The sequence below is a fragment of the Podarcis bocagei genome (assembly GCF_964188305.1).
Source record: "Podarcis bocagei genome assembly, chromosome: W".
Taxonomy (NCBI): Eukaryota; Metazoa; Chordata; class Lepidosauria; order Squamata; family Lacertidae; genus Podarcis; species Podarcis bocagei.
Window position 1 is genome coordinate 46,443,287 of NC_138131.1, and position 15,808 is coordinate 46,459,094.

General features: G+C 41.1%; 1 protein-coding gene across 1 annotated transcript in view; it reads right to left on the reverse strand.

Annotated features, from left to right (window-relative positions):
* LOC308578194 (uncharacterized protein) overlaps positions 1-671 on the reverse strand; it is a gene marked incomplete at its 3' end in the record, with an annotated part of 111,336 nt that extends 110,665 nt beyond the window's left edge. The window contains exon 1 of the mRNA XM_081178451.1: positions 532-671. Within this exon, the coding sequence (XP_081034577.1) occupies positions 532-651 (120 nt within the window). The 5' untranslated portion in view covers positions 652-671. The remainder of the gene's footprint in view (positions 1-531) is intronic.
* Between the last annotated feature and the right edge of the window lie 15,137 nt (positions 672-15,808).

Sequence of the window (15,808 nt, forward strand, 5' to 3'; positions counted from 1 at the left end):
GTACTTGAACACATAATCTTCAAACCATTTCCATTATATTTTTATTTTCCAGTTTGATTGGTACCTTATTACTGCACTTGACCTTGCCAGTTCTATAAATTCAATTAGTTTCTTTATCCAGTCATCCTTTGTGGGTATATATTTCCTGTTCCAGTTTTGTGCAAGGAGTAGCCTTGCTGCAGCTGTCGCGTATAAGAATAATATCTTCCCATCTTGTGGTATTTCTTTACCTCTTATACTCAGTAAATATGCCTCTGGTTTCCCCCTCTAAATTAATTCTGATCATCTTTCTTATTTCCTCATGAATTTTTTAACGTTTCTGTAGCCCCACCATAAACGTATCGGCGTGCCCTCTGCCTCCTCAGACTTCCAGCATAAATTCCAATTCTCCCCTTTTTCTTTTTGTGCCCCATCTCGGTTTGGGACGGCTTTTGCCAGTTGTTTTCCTTTTGTAAAAACTAAGATTCCCCTGCTGCCCCCCCCCCCAGTTTTTTTTTAAAAAAATAGATTTAGCAGAGACACAAAGCTTACCTTATGGATGGAAGCGAGGTTGCTGTGGGCATCGGCAAACGCAGGATTTATCTGGATTGCTCTTGTGTAGCATTGCAGAGCTCCCTGGACGTCTTGCATTTCCTTCAAGGTGTTCCCCATGTTGGAATAGGCGTCTGCAAAAGTGGGACTGATTCTGACATGGAGGGGGAGAGAAAAAGTGCCATTTTGGTACAAAAATACTCTGAAGTTACGCTGGAAATGTAAGGGTCAAGAAGGCTCTTTCTATCCTATACGGTGGTCTTTAGGGCAGTTCATTAAAAAAACTTTTTTTAAAAATGCCTTCTCCAAAGCCTTCACAAAATAGGAAAACGTCCAAGAAAACAGCTGTTTTCATGGAGGGTTGAGATATTAACTGATATGCACAAAATTTCAGATATAGCTATATAATTCCTAGTGTAGTAAGATAAGACCTTGGGAGCAGGCATCTTCAAAAAAGTGTTTTTTATGAACCACCCTAGTGGTCATGTGAGACAGTGAGACCTTGGTTCTCAAATGTTTTTTATACAGGTTTCTTTATACAGAAGGTTTTTTATACAGAAAGGTTCAGCATTGTGGCATCCTCTTCATACGGACAAGCAGCACTTTCCTTTTGGGAAATTCCATGCTCCTCAATTCTGGCAATTATTAATCACTCTCAATTCCACCCTAATAATTGCCACCTGCCCGGATTTTAACTTGTCTGAATTAATTTTTATTTGAATTACTTGATGTTTGCTTTTAGGCTCGTTGTGTTGTTTTTATGATGTTAGCTGCTCTGAGCCCAGCCTTGGCCGGCGAGGGTGGGATACAAACAAAAACAAATTATTATTATTATTATTATTATTACTACTACTCAAACGCTTTGGTTCCCAAATGCCGAAAACCCAGAAAAAGTGTTCCAGTTTCCAGGCGTTTTTCGGAAGCCAAACATCAAATTTGGCTGTCAGCTATTCTTTCTGGGGCGCCTGCACCAATCAAACAGACTTCGGGAACAGATTAAGTTTGGTGCTTTGGTTTTTGCAATTTATGTGGTGTTTTTGTTTCGGAGGCTTTTTTGGTTCATTTGTTTTTGCGACTGTGCGGATCCCAGTTTAGTTACTGATTGATTGATTGATTGATTGATTGTGTGATTGCAGAAACGGATAGAAGCCCCGGTCCCCATCCGAACAATGACTATCATCAGTGCAGGTGAGGAAAAAAAATAATTTTCATTTTCATCATTTACAAGACTGTTGTATTTATTTTAGAGTACAGTACATGGATGACTGCTTTCATTTTAGGGATCAGTGGTCTCGTTAGATAGTAAAATTCATGTTAAATGGCTGTTTTAGGGATTGTTTTTCAAAGTCTGGTACGGATTAATCCGTTTTGCATGACTTTCTATGGGAAAGTGCACCTTGGTTTTGGAACACATTCAGTTTGAGAACCAAGGTACCACTGTATAATTAACTGGGGGGGGGGGAGAGAACATTTGTGTAAAAACCAGAAGCCTTTCTAATAGGTTTAACGGGTGAAGAAATACCAAGAGACCTAAAAAGACAGTGTATTCTATTTATGCCAGAATGTTCTTAGCCCGGATGTGGAAGGAAGAGAAGGTCCCAACAAAAGAAGAGTGGATTATCAAAATGACTGTGAAGATCAGACATCAAGATGATAGGAAATTTAAGCAAAGAAAAAAGTTAAAAGGACAAAATGGGGAAAATAATGAAGATGAAATGTGAAAAAGCATGGTGCAAAAACCTTAAGGATATAACCATCGTTAGTTCAAAGATGGCAAAATTAAGGGAGAATGAGATAGGCAGGAGAAGTAAATATTTAAAAAACCAGAAGAGGGAAGCTGGGGGAGATTGGGATTCATCTATGCTGTCTGCAAGAATGATGTTTGTGTTGAATATAAAATGCTAAAACTTAATAAAAACTATTTATATATATAAAAAAATTAAACAAGAATGGGAAAAATTTATTGAATACCTTAAAGATACATATTTAGAAATAATAATAATAATAATAATAATAATAATAATAATAATTGTATCCCGCCCTCCCTGGCCGAAACCGGTCTTAGGGCAGCTAACATCAAATATATAACATTAGTATAAAATCAAACAATAATTAAATTACCTCCTAAAAACAAATCGGGATCAAATTAAAATCGAATTAGATGGTTTTCCACAGGCAGGATTGATATAACATTGATGAAGCCAAAGTAGCAAATAAGGAAATGGAATAGAACGAATCATTGTAATTACATGCAAGAAAAGATGGCAAAATATGGAAACGGGGGGTGGGGGGTGGGGGAGAGTCCAAGGGGTTTGTATAATCCCAGTATTGTATATATTGAAAATGTTTGGACTGTATGGAAATAAAATGATAAAATAAAAAAACTGAATAATAATAATAATAATAATAATAATAATAATAATAATAATAATAATAATAATAATAAAATTATTTATATCCTGCCCTCCCCAGCCGAAGCCGGGCTCAGGGCGGCTAACAACAATCAAAATAGTCCAACATTTTAAAACATTCATTATAAAATTAATTAAATCAAATTAAAATCAAATTAATGGCAACCATCAAGCAAAATTCTGTGCAGGTTGCCAGAGGAGGGAGTCAGTCTGCGCCCTGACCAAAGGCCTGGTGGAACAGCTCTGTCTTGCAGGCCCTACGGAAGGATGTCAGGTCCCACAGGGCCCTAGTCTCTTGTGACAGAGCGTTCCACCAGATTGGAGCCGCAGCCGAGAAGGCCCTGGCTCTAGTTGAGGCCAACCTAACCTCTCTGTGACCTGGGATCTTTAGGGTGTTTTTATTTGCAGACCGTAAATTTCTCTGTGGGACATACCAGGAGAGGCAGTCCCATAGGTACGAGGGTCCTAGGCCGTATAGGGCTTTAAAGGTTAAAACCAGCACCTTAAACCTGATCCTGTACTCCACCGGGAGCCAGTGCAGCTGGTACAGCACCGGATGGATATGATCTCGCAGCAAAGACCCCGTAAGGAGTCTCGCCGCGGCATTCTGCACCCGCTGGAGTTTCTGGGTCAGTCTCAAGGGCAGCCCCACGTAGAGCGAGTTACAATAATCCAGTCTGGAGGTGACCGTCGCGTGGATCACAGTGGCTAGGTCAGGGTGAGAGAGATAAGGAGCCAACTGCTTAGCTTGGCGGAGATGAAAAAATGCCGCCTTTGTTATAGCTGTAATCTGCGCCTCCATGGAAAGGGAGGTGTCGAAGATTACACCCAAACTCTTAACGGACGATGCTGGCACTAATTGCACCCCCGCAAGAGATGGGAGTTGCCCCCTCAATCCCATATCGCTCCGTCCCAGCCAGAGGACCTCTGTCTTCGAAGGATTTAACTTCAACCGGCTCCCACGTAACCATCCAGCCACAGCTTCCAGACATCTGGTCAGTGTATCTGGGGCCGAGTAAGGATGGCCATCCATCAACAGATAGAGTTGGGTGTCATCGGCATACTGATGGCAACCCAGCCCAAAACTCCGGACAAGCTGGGCGAGGGGGCGCATAAAGATGTTAAAAAGCATCGGGGAGAGTATCGCACTCTGAGGCACTCCACACACCAAGGAGTGGCGCGATGACAATTCCCCCCCCAAGCGCCACCCTCTGTCCCCGACCGGAGAGAAACGAGCGCAGCCATTGAAGGACTGTGCCCTGGATCCCCACGTCGGCAAGGCGGTGGTCCAGAAGTTCGTGATCGACCATGTCGAAGGCTGCTGACAGGTCTAGAAGAATCAGCAGCCCCGACCCGCCTCGATCCAGCTGCCTGCGGAGATCATCTGTTAGGGCGACCAGAGCCGTCTCGGTCCCATGACCAGCGCGGAAGCCGGACTGGAATGGATCGAGAGCAGATGTTTCATCCAGAAACCTACCAAGCTGTTCAGCAACCGCTCTCTCAATCACCTTACCCAGGAATGGAAGATTCGAAACCGGGCGGTAATTGGATAGATCTAAAGGATCTAATGATGTTTTCTTTAAGAGCAGACACACCACTGCCTCCTTCAGTTTCCCTGGGAATATCCCAGTGCCAAGGGACAAATTGATGATATCCCCCAGGGGGGCCCGCACCTCGTCTGGGCACGCTCTAATCAGCCAGGACGGGCACGGGTCAAGAGGACAGGTGGTGGGCTTTCCAGCTCGGAGGAGTCTGTCCACATCGGCTGGGGATATCCGGTCAAAGTGGTCCAATACTGGACCCGAGGACAGTCGAGGGGCCTCCAGTTCCTTTATTGTATCCAAATTGGCAGGGAGGTCATGGCGGAGCAACAGGACCTTCTCCGCAAAAAAGCTCGCAAATGCCTCGCAGCTGTGTGTCGAATTGTTATTTAAATTTGGCTGTCCTTCAAGGGACAAAAAATAAAATAAAAATAAAAAATAAAAAATAAAAAAACCTAAAAGAAAAAGAGAAAGTGCTTTATCCACAAGAGGAGAGCTTTCCCACAGGCACCAGACCAGCGCATGAGGAGTAATAATAATTATTAACAACAGCAACAATAATTTATTATTTATACCCAGCCACTCTGGGCGGCTTCCAGCAAAAGATTAAAATACAGTAAGGAGGAGCTCTTTCAATCTATTTTCCCCATGGCTTTGGAAGCTCACCTGATGGCCTCCTTGTAGTGCATGAGGGCCTCCTGGAGCTTCCCCTGCTGTTGCAAAACACTGGCTAAATTTGAATGCGCAGCTGCAAACTCCGGGAAGACCTGCGGGGAAGAAGCTCACTCTTAGTTTCCCTGAGAAGCATTCTAAAGAGACGGAGGCTGCTCTTTGAGGCTCAAAGGTTGTGGGCGTGAAATAAATCCTCATTTGGATTGACTTGCAAAAATTAAGGAGGAGGAGGAACCTATGGACTGCCTTTTTAGCATGCATAGGAAATACTGTTGGGAGATCAGACTGTCAAATGACCAATGCCATATTTTAAAGAGCCCCTCTTTGATGCTCAAATGTGGCAGGGGCTGGCTGCAAAATAAATCACCGTTTGGAATGATTTGTGGTAATGATGATAATAATAATAATAATAATAATAATAATAATAATAATAATAATAATAATAATAATAATGGGCCTATGAACTGCCTTTTTCGTACGCATAGGAAATACTGTTAGAAAATAAGACTGTCAGGGGATCAAGCTCAGCCGACACAGAGAACAGCATGTGCCCAGCTTTTATTTCAATTTCTGTACCGTTCCTTAACACCTTGCATTGTTCTTCTGATGAAAAAGCAGATTTTTGGTCATTCCAGGAGGCCTAGGAATATAAAAAGGGGGACAGACCCTCTTCCTTCCAAAGGGGACTTATCGGACCATGCTTTGTCGAGCCTCAAAATGCTACTTCACTTTCACTTCTTCACCATTATTTCCGTTATTGATCAAGAAAAATTTGATCGGCGATTTTTAAAAAGACCCAGACTAGGAGTCCAGGGTACGCATGCCTAACCCTTATATGTCAATTTAATTGTTGTAATTCTCCACGCACGTACCTCAAGAGCTTTCCGGTACAGGCGGACAGCCTCCTCGATATTCCCTTATTCTCGCTTGATGTTCGCCAGGTTATTAAGAGAATCCGCGTGAGTCGGACATAAACGGAGAGCTGTATTGTAGCATTCCTCGGCTTCGGCAACCTTCGAAACACAAAACAGAGTTTTTACACGAATATTAGTATGTCTTTCACAGGAGCCCAAAAGGCTGCTCTGTGATGTGATGGCTGGATTGAGGTTTGATACGGCCCCTCAGCTCCTGACGGTAACTTGGTATTAGAGCGGTTCATAAAAAACTCTTTTTTTGAAAATGCCTGCTCCAAAGTTCTTCTCTTACCAACAGTAGAGATTATATAGCTATATCTGGAATGGCATGCATATCAGTTAATATCTTTTATATATATATGCCAGCTGTCCTTTGTCAACAACCAATTGTTGCTGTTTTTTATATTGAATATATGCTATATGGTAACTGTTGCACCTCATAGGTAACTCAAGCCTTCTGCACGTCACAAAAGATGTATTTTATCAAAGTCATTGTTGAACTGAAATACAATTAAGAAGTATATTAATAGTGAAATGCAATTAAGAAGAAGCATATTAACAGTAAAACCCCACAATTGTTGAGCCTTTTTAAAGGATTTGACCCCAGAGGTGCTGACCTTTTTTTAGGATTAAGGTTCTTGAGCTTTTTGGGGGGAAGTTTTGCCCTAGTAAATAAACCGCCACGAGGGCCGGATTAAATCGACCAGAGGGCCAGATTAGGCCCCTGAACTGGACTTTGGACATGCCTGGTCTAAAAGAACATTGGGAAAATTTAAATTCTTTGGCAGGATAGCAGGAAATATGACAAAACCAATGCATTTTGAGATCTAGGAGAGATGGGTGGAAGGCCCCCAAAGTGGACTTTGGACATGCTTGGTTTAGGGGAACATAAATACAAGAGCAGACTAATCCGATTCAAACTCTCTTTCCCGCACACTTACCGTCTTTTGCAAGATGTATTTAAGGAAGACAGTAAGGGAAATGGTTTTGGTCATACTAAATCAAAATTAAGAGACAGAGTTGCTAGATAGTAAAAGAAAATCATTGCCAAAAACGTATAAGAATGGCATACAAAGGATGAAGAAGTTAAGTCGGTTATGATTAAATGGGCTCAAGATTTTGGTCATAACATTGAATTAGATAAGTGGGAAAGATTATGGGCAAAAACAATTTATTGAATGTACAGCACTAATTAAAAATTTAATGAAGGTGACGTATAGGTGGTATTTGACGCCGACTAAACTTGCTAAAATATATATAACTCAAGATAAGGCACGCTAGAAATGCAAGGAGAAGGAAGGGAATTTCGTCCATAGGTGGTGGATGTGCACTAAAGTCAAAGTCTACTGGGATATGATTTACAAAGAATTGAAAAAGATCTTTAAATATACTGTTATTAAAAAAACCAGAGGCTAATTTTTGAAAGTGATTTACAAATGCTAAAGTAAATTGTTTTAAGTAGAGTAAGAAGGTAAATAGGGCGATATATGTTCAGGTAGGCAGCTGTGGTGGTCTAACGCAGTTGAAATATATAAAAAATATATAAATTGTCCAGTAGCACATTGCAGACCAACTCAGTTTGGTCTTGGTAGAAGCTTTTGTATCTGAAGAATTGGACCTGCATACAAAAAATTATACCAAGAAGAAGCCAAGTTTAGCAAGCCCTGTTTAGGGAAGCTTTTAATGTTTGACGGACTATTGTATTTTAATATTTTGTCGCCAAGAGTGGCTGGGGAAACCCAGCCAGATAGGCGGGGTATAAATTTTATTATTATTATTATTATTATTATTATTATTATTATTATTATTATTATTATTATTATCATCATCATCATCATCATCAGGTGCTACTGGACAATTTTTAAAGGGTGATATAGAAATGCTAAGAGGATCGTGACTGCTTAAGAAAGCCAGGGAGTGGGAGCGGGGGAAGGGGGAGGGGAGTCGACGCTTGGTATGAGCAAAGTTGTATGTGACGATATGACAAAGGAAAAAATAAAAGAGGACTTCTTCTAGGTTCTGTACCCCAAATCCCCCCCCCCAAAGAGCCCAATTTCGAGGTCACCATCATCCGGAAGGCTTTTTTCAGCAAACCCTCTGACATACAGAAAGCAAAAGGGACCGGTTTCATTTTCTTTTTTTAATTTTTATTTTATTTATAACATAGTCCACAACAACTCATACATACAAACAGACCCACCACCATTGACTAATTATCAAAATTAAACTCCTATCCCCTTACACAAAGAAAACATAACATAAAAATAAAAGACTTTATTCTGTTAAATGGCCGCCTTATTTACCTCTTGTATACTATTTCTTTTGTATGGGATTATTACAATTTTTCCTAATTATGACTTAAACCACAAAGTCTCCTGTAGAAATTAATTGAAACAAGTCCAAGTGTATATTTTGGGGCACTGTTTGGTAAAGTATTCTCTGCATTTTCCCCATTCCTTTTGGAATTCTTGTCTGGGTTGTGCCCTAATTGTCTCTGTTAATCTGGCCAATTCAGCATGGGGTAAAAGCCTAAGAAAAAGCTAAACAACTTCAATCCTAAAAAAAGTTCAACAATTTAAACCCTAAGAAAAGAGCTCAACAACTTCAATCCTTAAAAAAAGTAAACAACTTTGGTCGGCCCTTATGGCCCTTCACTTCATCAAATCTGGCCCTCTTTGAAAAAAGTTTGGACACCACTGCCTAATAGGAAAGTTTCTGTATTTTTTTTTCACAGGCCCACCAGAAATGTATAAGTGTCCCTTCTTCTTTACTGCACCTCCAGCACAGTTTTTTTGTTTTATACATTTTAGCTATTTTGGCAGGTGTTAAGTACCATCTATAAAACATCTTTTATATAGATGTTCCCCCCACCCCAAGGCAAAAGGGACCAGTTTCTTACGCTGCCTTTCTCTTTCAGCGCGTTGGCCAGGTTGCAGTAGGCGTCAGGGAAGTGGGGCTGGAGCTCAATGGCCCTCTTGTAGGTATCGATTGCCAGATCGATCAGCCCCTGTTCGTAATACACACATGCCAGGTTGCCGTGGACAACAGCGTGGTTGGGACTCAGGCTCAGGGCCCGTAGGTAGGCTGCAACGGCTCTGAAATGAGATCAAGGACTGGTTCAGTTTCATTGTCACCAGGGTGGATAAAAATCTGTTTTTTAAAAAATAAAATGCTTTGGGAGGACGATTAAGAGGATCGAGGCGGGCCGGGACTGCTGATTCTTTTAGATTTGTTAGCGGCCTTCGACATGGTCGATCACAAACTTTTGGACCACCGCCTTGCCAACGTGGGGATTCAGGGCACAGTCAGACAATGGCTGTGCTCCTTTATCTCAGGTCGGGGACAGAGGGTGGCGCTAGGGAGGGAGTTGTCGCTGCGGCACTCCTTGTTGTGTGGAGTGCCGCAGGGCACAATCCTTTCCCAGATGCTTTTCAATATCTTTATGCGCCCCCTTGCCCAGATTGTCCGGAGTTTAGGGCTGAGTTGTCGTCAATATGCTGATGACACCCAACTTTATCTGTCAATGGACTCGGCCCCAGACACACTGACCAGATGCTTGGAAGCCGTGGCTGGGTGGCTGCGTGGGAGCCAGTTGAAGTTAAATCCTTCGAAGACAGAGGTCCTCTGGCTGGGTCAGGACAACATGGGGTTGGGGGGCCAACTCCCATCTCTTGTGGGGGCGCAATTAGTGCCAGAGCCTTCTGTCAAGAGCTTGGGTGTAACCTTCGATGCCTCTCTTTCCATGGAGGCACAGGTTGCAGCCACAGCAAAGGTGGCATTTTTCCACCTCCGCCGTATTAAGGAATTGGTTCCTTACCTTTCTCGCCCTGATCTGGCCAGTGATCCATGCGATGGTCACCTCCAGGCTTGATTATTTTAACTCGCTCTATGCTTAGACTCACTCTGACACCCTATATGGGATTTGGTATATAAATTTTCCCGTGGCTTTTTTTGCTGGCCCATGTAGCACCAGCATGGATAGCTGGCTTGGGTGAATAGCTGATGTTTCCTCCCTTTGTAGTCTTGATGAGGCTGCATTTTAAGCTGTATTTTAATTAACTGGGGTTTTTTTCTATTCTATTTTATTGTAATTTATATTTGGTGTTAGCCGCCCTGAGCCCGGCCCTGGCCAGTGAGAGCGGGGTAGAAATAAATAAATAAATAAATAATTCGGGGAAGAATTATTTGTTTTAAGTTTTTCATGTGTGCGAAAACTCAGTCCAAGTTTTTCTTGGGGAAAAAATGTTTCAGCACATCAGTTAAGCAACATGGATACATATGCTACCATGTTACTGTTTAAGTGAAATAAATTGCTTAAATTGTTATGAAGGAAATGTTTCTTTTCTCCTTCCAATCAAGTGCAGCAGAAAAGTTGTTCAAATAAAAAGTGTTCACTTATTAAAACTCACCATCATTTCGTCACAATCGGGCTGTATATAGCAGAACCAAATCATTTTGATATAACTGTAGAAAAGACTCTGAAGTTAGGATTCCAAAAAGGAAACCTGCCTCCGTTTGTCAATATTAAGAGGATGCCAGCAAGGCTGAACCTTCCGGTAAAAGGGGGATTTAAATCAAGTCTTATGGATTTGGGATTTAAATCAGTTTGCTTTAAATAAAATCAACCCTCTAGGCAACAATGGGAGTTAGTTTGGGTATGGGTGCAACCACTAAACTGAGAATATAAGACGTAATGTGATTATACGCAAAACCAATAAAAAACATTTATATAAAAAAGAGAATATAAGCTCTATGCCTATTTGCTTACCTGTCAAATATACGCGCCTCCTTCAAGACGTTCCCCAGATTAATGTAAGCATCCAGGAAGTTGGGGTCCAGGGTCACCGCCTGAAAATATTTAAGATAATAGATTTTTGTTACTAATACAGTCATACCTCAGGTTGAAGTAGCTGCGGGTTAAGCATTTTCGGGTTGTGCTCCGTGGCGACCTAGAAGTAACAGAGCCCGTTACTTCCGGGTTCTGCAGCTTGCGCACGTGCAGACACTCAAAATGATGCCACACGCATCTACGGAAGCAGCAAATTGTGACCCGAGCATGTTCGCTTCAGGATGCGAACGGGGCCCCGGAACGGATCCCGTTCGCATCCAGAGGTACCACTGTATAACAGCATGGTTACTTTTAAATAAGTGGGTCAACTTTGACCTAGGCTGCCTCCTACCTACCTTCCTACCTTATCGATCTACCGACTTTATCTTATTATCTATCTACTTGCCTACCTATCTTATCTATCTATCTATCTATCTATCTACCTACCCTATCTATCAAATCTATCTACCTACCTACCATCTAATCCAGGTGTGGCCCAACTTGGCCCTCCAACCCCCATCATCCCTACCTAACAGGACCAGTGGTCAGGGACAATGTGAGTTGTAGTCCCAAAACAGCTGGAGGGCCAGGTTTGGCCATGCCTGAATCTATCTACCTACTCAATCAATCAATCTAACTAATCTATCTATCCATCTACCAACCTTTCTTATATATGTATCTATCTAATCTACCTACCTAATCTATCTAATCTAATCTAATCTAATCTAATCTAATCTAATCTAATCTAACTATCTATCATCTATCTAATCTATCTATGCAAGGAATATCAACTGTACGAGAAATGGTACCAACTAATGTACTAACAGGACACCGGAGGCCCATTGCAGCTGAAAAAATGCCTCCAGTTTTAATATAAAAAAGAATGGGAAACGTTTATTGCATATTGACAAAAGCAGTGCACACAGGTTAATACATTAGCAGGATTAATTTTTTTAAAAAAAACCCACCTGTAATGGTTAAATTTAAAGTAGAATCATAGAATCATACAGCTGGAATAGACCACAAGGGCCATCGAGTCCAACCCCCTGCCAAGCAGGAAACACCATCAGAGCACTCCTGACATATGGTTGTCAAGCCTCTGCTTAAAGACCTCCAAAGTAGGAGACTCCACCACACTCCTTGGCAGCAAATTCCACTGTCAAACAGCTCTTACTGTCAGGAAGTTCTTCCTAATGTTTAGGTGGAATCTTCTTTCTTGTAGTTTGGATCCATTGCTCCGTGTCCGCTTCTCTGGAGCAGCAGAAAACAACCTTTCTCCCTCCTCTATGTGACATACTTTTCTATATTTGAACATGGCTATCATATCACCCCTTAACCTCCTCTTCTCCAGGCTAAACATGCCCAGCTCCCTTAGCCGTTCCTCATAAGGCATCGTTTCCAGGCCTTTGACCATTTTGGTTGCCCTCCTCTGGAGTAAGGACAGTCCCCGGATTTACAAATCAGTCCCCATACAAAATCCATTTAAGTTGAAAAGTATCCCCGGACTCATTGAAAAAAAATCTGATAACCTTAAATTAGTGATGATGATTTTATTGAAGAAGAAGAAGAGTTTGGATTTGATATCCCGCCTTTCACTCCCTTTAAGGAATCTCAAAGCGGCTAACATTCTCCTTTCCCTTCCTTCCCCACAACAAACACTCTGTGAGGTGAGTGGGGCTGAGAGACGTCAGAGAAGTGTGACTGGCCCAAGGTCACCCAGCAGCTGCATGTGGAGGAGTGGAGACGCGAACCCGGTTCCCCAGATTATGAGTCTACCGCTCTTAACCACTACACCACACTGGCTCTCCAGTGATGATAATGAATGATGATAATACAAAGGAACCAGGGGAGGCAAGTCAAATAATCCCATAATGTGGGATTAACATTGATTGTGTATACAGTTGTTTTTTAAAAAAATATTATTTAATTTAATGATTTGGTTTTTTGTGAAAACTAAAAAAATATTATACAGTGGTAGCTTGGGTTAAGTACTTAATTCGTTCCGGAGGTCTGTTCTTAACCTGAAATTGTTCTTTTTTTAAATAATAATAATAATTTTTATTAAATTTTCCTATTTACAAATTCGCCATCCCAAACAGTATTCACAAATTTCAACTTTTTGGACTTCCACAAGCTTTTCCACCAATCCATATTTTCTATTTTTATGCATTCTCTAAATTTATATTGCCATTTAATATTATCCTTTCAGTTCTATTTCTTTTTTACAATACATCTTTAACTTTCACAAAGCCTCTTTAAATCCCACTAGCGTTGTCTGTTCGTCACATATGCTTTTCCGATAATCTGTAAACTTTCCCGAGTCCTCGATGAACTTGTGATCCCATTGATATCTAATCTTCCCAGTCAGTTTATCCAGTTCTGCATAGTCCATAAGTTTCATTCTCCACTCTTCAAGGGTCGGTAGCTCCTCTTGTTTCCATTTTTGGGCCATTAATATTCTTGCCGCTGTTACTGCGTATTGGAAAAGTTTGTAATCCTTTCTATTTATCTCTCTTCCAGTTATTCCTAACAAAAAGGCTTCTGGTTTCCTTACAAATGTGTATTTAAGCATCTTCTTCAACTCATTATATATCATTTCCCAGAAACCCTTTACCTTCTTACATTCCCACCACATATGGAAAAAAGATCCTTCTTTTTCTTTACATTTCCAACACTTATTACATGTTTTGAACATTTTTGCTAACTTAACCGGTGTTATGTACCATCTATATACCATTTTCATAATATTTTCCTTTTTCCATTTTCATAATATTTTTCCCAGTCAGCCAATTGTATATTATAACCAAAGTCTCTGGCCCAATGTATCATAACCGACTTTACCTCCTCGTCCATCGTTTGCCAATCCAACAACATTTTATACATTTTTGACAATATCTTATAATCATTGTTTATCATCTCTATTTGAAATTTCGATTCTTTTTCCGTATATCCACTCTTTTAAATCCTTTTTAAACATTTCATTTACCTGAAAATAATGCAACCAATCAAACACATGTTCTTTTACTTGTTCATATGGCTTCATTTTCCATTTCCCCCCTTCTTTAATTATTAGCTCTCCGTAAGTGATCCAATTCCCTCTCATATTGATTTTCTTTACACTCATAACCTCTAATGGAGACAACCAGTGTGGAACTTTGGGTTCTAATATATTTTTACACCTATCCCATATTTCTATTATGGAGCTCCTGAAAATGTGATTCTCAAAACCCTTGTGACTTTTCTTCTTCTCCAACCACAAATACACGTGTCACCCAAATCTATTATCAAATCCTTCTAACTCTAACAGTTTATTGTTTTTTAATTTTATCCATTCCCTTAACCAGCAGAGACAAGACGCTTCATAATATAATTTCAAATCTGGCAGCGCAAAGCCTCCTCTTTCCTTTGCATCTGTCAATAACTTACATTGTATTCTTGGCTTTTTGCCCTGCCAGATATATCTTGAATTTGCCACTCTTTGAAAGTCGTTGTCCCCCTAATTATAGGAATCATTTGGAACAAAAATAACATCTTTGGAAGCACACTCATTTTGATCGTTGAGATTCTACCCCAAAAAGAAAGTTTCATCCTTCCCCAAACTTACAAAACTTTTTTGATTCTGTTCCACACCGGTATATAGTTGTTTTGAAATAAATCAATATTTCTTGGAGTTAACCATATTCCCAGATATTTTACCTTCTTCGCCACTTCAATCCCTGATTCTCGTTGCATTACTTCTATTGCACTTTGGTCCATATTCTTAATCATTACTTTGGTTTTTTTCTTATTTAATTGTGGGAGCCAGGAAGTCATGGAAAAGGCTTGTAGTGCCACCTGGTGCCTTGCTGACCTCGGTGACCAGCACTCTGAGCTTACAATGTATTAGAATGTATTGACCCTATAAGGAGTTAGGTTCCCCCCTCTGGGCACTGTAACCCTATATGGTTTGTGGGTGGGTTAAAGCTTGACCGGATGAGGTAACGTGAGACATTGGAATGCAGCCATGCGGCTGGAGAGAACAAAGGATAATAAAATCGGAGGAGAGAGAGGAAGGAGCTTTTTTGCCCTCCGTCCATGGAGACATTTGCCTTTGTGTGTGTTTTTTCTTTGCCTTGCACCCCAAAATGACGGCTGGTTTCCGTCAACTGGTTCCCACAAGTGGTGCCCTCTCTGAGGCAGAATAAAAGGATACGGCTGAGGTTTTTAAAAGGGAAAAAAGAAGCAACTGGAAGCAAACAGTCTGAGGCAGACTAAGAGGATTTTAAAAGAAACTGAGAGGATTTTTGATCCAAGCAGTGGTTATCATCGACTCACTACGTCCGGCAAGGATTGCAAAGCGCTCTACATCTTTAAAAAAGATCCCGGTGAGTTCGATCCCTTCTATTATATTGATTTTTGAAAAATGGGCAGCTCTTTGACTACTCCCCAACAGAAATTTTTAAAAGACTTAAAATTTCTCCTCTCCTCCAACAAACTGGAAGTTCCCGAGGGTGATTTGATACAGCTCATTCTGGCCATTGATGAACATTCTCCCTGGGACTTGGGTGTAATTGCAAATGGGACTTGGGAACTGAAACTTTGGGACAAGATTGGTGAACATTTTCATGAGCTCCCCAGCATCAGTACTCGGATTTTAAATGCATGGTGCAAGGTTCATTACGCTATGGGCTCTTTATCACCAAAAAATATCTCCCTGGCTGCATTGCCATCACAACCTCCAGCTTCTTTAATCCAGTCTGCTGTGTTAGAGTTTGTTCCAATCCTTGCCCTGCCAGCAGCTCCAGAACCCAAGCCTCCAGATTATAGTTCCTCACTAGAGGACCCAATCCTGCAAAAATATCGTGGTCTGGCTGGAAATGACCCTGCTCTTTCAGCAGCAGAACCAGCTACCCCCTTTCAACGTGCAGCCCT